Source organism: Triturus cristatus, chromosome 6, assembly GCF_964204655.1.
Source record: "Triturus cristatus chromosome 6, aTriCri1.1, whole genome shotgun sequence".
Classification (NCBI taxonomy): Eukaryota; Metazoa; Chordata; class Amphibia; order Caudata; family Salamandridae; genus Triturus; species Triturus cristatus.
In genome coordinates this window covers 154,124,993-154,130,992 of record NC_140589.1, presented here as the reverse complement: position 1 = coordinate 154,130,992, position 6,000 = coordinate 154,124,993, and the positions used below count along the sequence as shown (strand labels likewise).

At 41.4% G+C, this 6,000-nt stretch overlaps 1 protein-coding gene across 5 annotated transcripts in view; it reads right to left on the bottom strand.

Moving 5' to 3' along the window:
• Positions 1-383: 383 nt before the first annotated feature.
• The window catches only part of EPHX1 (epoxide hydrolase 1), a 272,143-nt gene continuing 266,526 nt past the window's right edge, over positions 384-6,000 (bottom strand). For all 5 annotated transcript variants that reach the window (XM_085610400.1, XM_085610398.1, XM_085610402.1 and 2 more), the window contains 2 exons: positions 4,004-4,129; positions 384-1,037 (listed from right to left, as the gene is read on the bottom strand). In XM_085610400.1, the coding sequence (XP_085466526.1) occupies positions 836-1,037; positions 4,004-4,129 (328 nt within the window). In that variant the 3' untranslated portion in view covers positions 384-835. The remainder of the gene's footprint in view (positions 1,038-4,003; positions 4,130-6,000) is intronic.

The window sequence follows — 6,000 nt, the reverse complement described above, 5'->3', positions numbered from 1 at the left end:
TTTCCTAGACCTAGAACTACACATGCTTAATGTTCTTCTCCATTACTAGTTTAATACTTGCTGTATGCTGAATTATATAGTTAACTTCAGAAAAGGCCATACAACACCGAACAAACATGGTTTAAAGGATACACTGCAGAACATCTCACGGGTTACTTTGCACTATGAAGCAATCTTCGGTGGTACTGAAAGCCACTTCTGCTAATCTTCAGAATCTTTGTGGAACATTACTATATTCACATCAAAGGTATTTAAAAAAAAATATTTTGTAATCTTTGTAACTTTTAGTGGAATCAATAAAACACATTCACATCAAAGGTATTTAAAAAAAATATTTTGTAATCTTTGTAACTCTATTAGTAGAATCAATAAAACACAGAGGCTGGAAAAGGACACATTTTTATTTTTGCATAGAGAAAATGATCTTGTTGAAGCAGGCTTTAAACTAAGCACATCTCTCCTGAGGAAATTAATGTAAATGAACAGAAAATAATTACATAGAAGGCCTATAGATATCGGTTTTTTGATATGCAGAAATTCTAACAATGGATATTGCTAATTTAGGAAACTACATTTAGAACATTAGAATCCATGTTTGCTATGGTGATTTGGTCTACACTAGAATATGCATTATTTACCTGTACATTGGGTTTGTAACATTACATGATTACAGTATACTTCAAAACAGTCTCCTCAATGTTCCACAAACATTTCCTGTTTGAATGTTGCTAACTTCTTAAACTTCCTGTCTTACAGCGCTGGTTGAATAAATGACTGGCCTGGTGCAGAGGTTGGGCATGCTTGGCTAGATGCACGGAAACTCTCATCTTAGAAGTTACTTTCTTTCCACTTTCTCCACAAACAGCCGGATGTCTGCGGCCAGAATTTCTGGTTGCTCAAAAGCTGCGAAGTGCCCACCACGGGGCATGTCGGTGAATGAGACGATATTCGTGAATTTTTTCTCCGCCCATACGGGTGGTGCATGTACCAGCTCCTTGGGGAACGATGCCACTCCAGTTGGTACTTTTACTTTAACTCTGCAAACAAAAATAATTGGAGCTGTAAGTAATACTCCTCACTGACCAAGCAATACGTTGTTTATTCAGTGCACGTTGCCTAATTTAATGCTTCTAGGCATTCCTGAGAAACAGCAATTGAGATAGGAGTAAGAAGCTGGCTAACAGTACATTGAACTCTAAGCATTAATGACATTTGTTTAATTTATTATAGAAATGAAAATCATCACGACTTACGTAGTGGTCATACCCATCAATCTAAAGGGCACACAATGATATTTATGTCTACATGTGCATGCTTTCACCTCAAAAGTGAAAGTAGTTTTTTTTTTTTTTTAATTCCACTGCAGGTTCTTTTTAATTGCAGAAATGTGGGAATACACAAAAGACCTAGTTGAAGTGCGCCCTAAAGTCTGTCTCCTTGGTAATGTCTATACTCCACGGCACATGTATTTGATATGTAAAGAATTAACAGAAGCATAGTCCTTAAGATGGAAGACAGTGGTTGAGTACGGTGTGGCAAAGATTTGGCCCTTTATTTACATTTGCGATACATTTTCAATGTGAGAGAGAAAATATATGTGCATATACTCACACCCCTAAATATAAATGTATACATTTCTAGGGAAATTTTACACTTAAATATTACAAAATAAACATTCAATATAGCTATAACCTAATAGAATAAGAAAAATTACAAAACTTTAAAAAAATGAAATCCCAAAATCTGACAAAATGTATAAGGTACTTACTACACTGAAGTTATAGAAATAAAAAATTGTGGAAGTCCAAATCGTGACATAAAACGCCCATTTGACTGATGTGTCATAGTGGTGGTCACCCTGCATTATTTACGGGGGGCCAACCGTCAGTTGTATTCCCTGCCCGGAATCTTCATACGAGACATGGAGGTCTCTGGCAGGGAGACCACATAATGGCCCAGAAGCTCAGAGAGCAAACACCCTGCATGTTGGGCCATTGTTATGCAATAACAATCTTCCACATCAGAAGTTTGTTCTTGTAGAACACAACACTTTGATGCAAAGACAAGGTGATGAACCAATTGCCTTATGCTATTCTTGAACGTCTCAATAAATAAACGATGACAGGGAAATCTCTGCACCAGGTTTGGGAGTAAATTCTTCTACGTTTTGATTATAAAAACTATTTTCCTCCCCACTAGTTATGTCGGTGCTATTTTTCCATACAAAATGTGAGTTCCGGCGTAATGGTGTTTGAAAGGTTGAAAACTTTAAAAGTAGGTGCTCTTAGAAGAGACCCCAATACCGTTTCTCGCCATGGTCTGTCGATTATTGTTTCTGTGCATCCCTAGAGGTGTGGAGGACAGAACAGGTTGACCACGGTAGCGAGATAGCAAGGCGAAAGATAGATTCACATCTTCTTTAGGCATCACCAGGGACTTCAGTAGGTCTCGCTTGTTTCCAGGGCTCCATTTTTGCCTTTCAGTCTGCACAACCCACTATTATACTAAGTACTCCATCTGCCTCCTGGGTAGTTTTGTTTAGTTCATTTACAATTGACGGCAAATGTCTATATGTGGCAGGTCATGTTCCCCGTCAATAGAATCTATTAGGATATCCTGCAGTAACAAAGGTCTCTCGACTATGTCTGGGCTGCAGCCAATGACCCTAACCGGTTCACTCTTAGTTTTTCTAGCATTTCTGCTTCATTATACAGACCAGTGATCTGTGTCCTTTAAAGATAGATTTTGTTGCTCATTATTTAAGAGTACAAACTTGACTGTATCTATTTTTCCATTTCTTGGGTCATGGGTACCAATTCCGGGTACCATGGGCTACCCCATGCTTGACCTCTGGTACTCCTGACACTGTCCTTACTACCCATCGTTTAAAGGGTCATAAACAGCAGCAGGAACAGAAAATAAAACAACACTACAAGTCCTGTTAACTCTGTTGTTTCCACAGTTTGTCCTTCCCAGTAACAGTCAGCAGGAAATAGGGGGTTGTAGAGTTGAGAGTGGGACAAGGTGTCACCTATATGATGTCATCGGGAATCAAAAGTGAATGATGTCACTTCTGCAAGCCCAGGCACTTTGATAGTGAGTCCATGTCCATGTCTTCTGAGCCGGTGGTTTCCTGCAAAGCAGTCACTCATCTTATGCAATTTTCTGTGCAGATTGGAGATTGATGGGCCGCCAGGAAATGCCTCGAGCATTCAGTATGTGATCAGCGGTGGCACAGTCAGATGTGGGCGCTTTTCTCCAAGATTAGTTTATCAGGGCTCTCAATTTGAGGCCTGTGCACTTTTTACACTTCATCACCAGGACCATGTACCCACGACCTCTCCTCTGCTTACTCCATTGTTCATTTTTTTCTCTCCTACACCCTTCCATTTATTCTCTAGCCTGTCTCTCAGTAAATAGGCACCCAGTTCCATGGACTCCAAATTTGGGGACCTGTGGCTTTCTGCGGTCTGGTTTCCCTTCACAGACACTGGCGCTACCCCCTAGATCACCTGTGGGACTCGCGGCGATTCGTCTACTTGAACTGATTTTGCTCCTGTCTATCTTTGCAGTGGATACCCCTAAGGCTCTCTCTACACTCCCACCATATATTGTTTTTGTTAGTTCGCCTCTGTCGTGCTTCTTACCTCCTCGCCGCCAACACTCTCATTGCTTTCTCATACCTCTCGGTTATGTCTGCTGTTGATGAAAGTCCTAGAAAGGCTACAATATTTTTCCTGTTTCCCTGTTCCACACGGTTACAAGCATGGCTAAAACTGGGATTCTAAATGTTATGGTTAATCATTCTGGACTATAAAATAATGGAGAATGGACAATCAATTTCCAAACTGGGCAACAATATTTGCAAAGTCAGAGCAAGGTCAATGCCCCAACCAATGGGTTACCCAATTTTAAAATGCATGTCCCTGTTTTTAACTGATCATTTAGCTACGAGTAAGTTTACCCAGGAAAAAGAAAAAAACATTTTGCCGGACATACTCACCGCTCATGCTTCTTATTACCAAGACCTTCTCCCAGGTTCTCCTTATAGAACCGCATGGAGGAGACGATGGAGCCCGAAACCCAGTAAATCATAATATTAGTTAAAAGTTCGTCCAGGGAGTAGTTCCTTAACAGAAAAAAAATGTTGGAATATATTACCTTATAGAAACATGTATGCACATCTATCTGTACTTTTCTAAAAAACAAGCATTTAGGAGGGTAATCTGTTTCATCCAAAACTAATTTGTGGCCCAAATGAAAGTGATGTAGATGCCTCATCAAGGGAGGAGCTAAACAAGCCTTGTGAGAACATGCATGATGAAGCCAGTCTTGGATTCGCCGGGCCTCATCCAGTTGTCATTAAGTCATCAGACATTTTGCCCAATGTATTAGTGGGGTCACTGATGTAGTTTTTGCAGGTCTCAGGGAGAGAAAATATGTTAAAGAGTTTGAGAACAAGAGAACCAAATAGGACCCTTGAGGCAAGGCATGGCTGGGGGTTTGCTTTAGTGCCCTTCGCATCCAACCGCTTGCCTCTTTCATACAAGAACAACGTAAACCAGTTTGCCTACTCCCAACTCTTTGTAACAGAGGCCAGAGAGCTTCAAGCTCCTCGTTCTACTTTCAAGGCACTCTGCATCATCCAGGTGGACATCCAAGCTGAATTCCAAACATATTCACAGAACAGAACTCTGCATTCTAGGCCTTCATCTCAGCTGTCCATGCACTCACAAGAAAATGGGTGAAGGTGGAACCCTGATTTCCTGTACAAGTGGCAACACTAAGGAGCGGCTTCCAGCAACGACAACAAACATACAAGTCCATTGAAAAGTTAGGGAGGAAGTAAAGACCTGGCTTTTCCTTTACTAATCAGCTGAATAATTCTGGAATTCCAAACCAACAAAGACAAGAAACCTTAAAGAGCAACCCATAGAGGGCATCTACTCTGGTCTACTGTAAGCAGAGCAAGCTGTGGGATATTCATGCAAAAATGCATGAAAATTCTTTTTTGATGTGCGGGTGTAGGAAGCTAGAGGGTGGGTTTGGGGAAAGCAACGTGGGGTTGTGGGAAGGTAAAGCACACGGGCCAGAGAGCAACAGGGGAGAGGACACAAGAGTGAGCACAACATGGAGGAGGGCGGGGAGAAGCACAGAGGAGACAACAGAGCACTACAGAGTGCATGGGAAGAGGAGTACACCAGGGAGACATATGGAAAACAAATGCATTCTCGTGGACTGCTCAAGCAAAAAGAAGGTAGTGTTTGAAAAGGAAGCAGTGGAAGCATAGATGCCAGTCAATAAAAACAGATGGCACAGAGGCTATGCTCCATGGGAGGGAAAAACAGAAGAATGACAAGCTGAAACACAAAGAAGAAACAGATTGACAGGAATCGTAAGCAATGGGTGGATTCCAAACCCTTGTATAGACTTGGTAGGAACACAACGTTTTTCGCAACTTAGACAGCTGCACTGCCCGGTGGGTTTGACCTAAATTAGGATGCCTACCGCTGCCTGGTTGGTTACTTCCCCTTGCTGCAGCAACATCTAAAACCAACCTGGTACTTGTGTATAGCAACAAATTGTCGCAATCTCAAAATACAATTGCTAACTACAACACACTTTGTTCAGAAGCTGCCAAGCACAGATGCCATAACTCCAGGTCAATTATTCCAATAAGCTTAAGGGCGTACTTTCACAGTGCCATTGATTATTCAGTGTCTTAAAAAATAAAAAGAATCTTCGAATGATTAAGTTGCAATGACTGCTTTTTCTAATGAAGTACATCTCTGCATATGGGCCTAGCTCATGGCTTCAGCCGTGACAGAAAATGTGGCCCAGGACACATGTATTTGCACATGCAGTCATCCGCGGCTGCAGGTCGTCGGCTTGGAAGCTATTATGGTATACACCGATATGGACTCTCGGTGGCCAATGACGAGATCCAGTTAGGGCGAGTAGTTAACATAGCAAGCTGTAGTTACTTACTCAGATTTCATA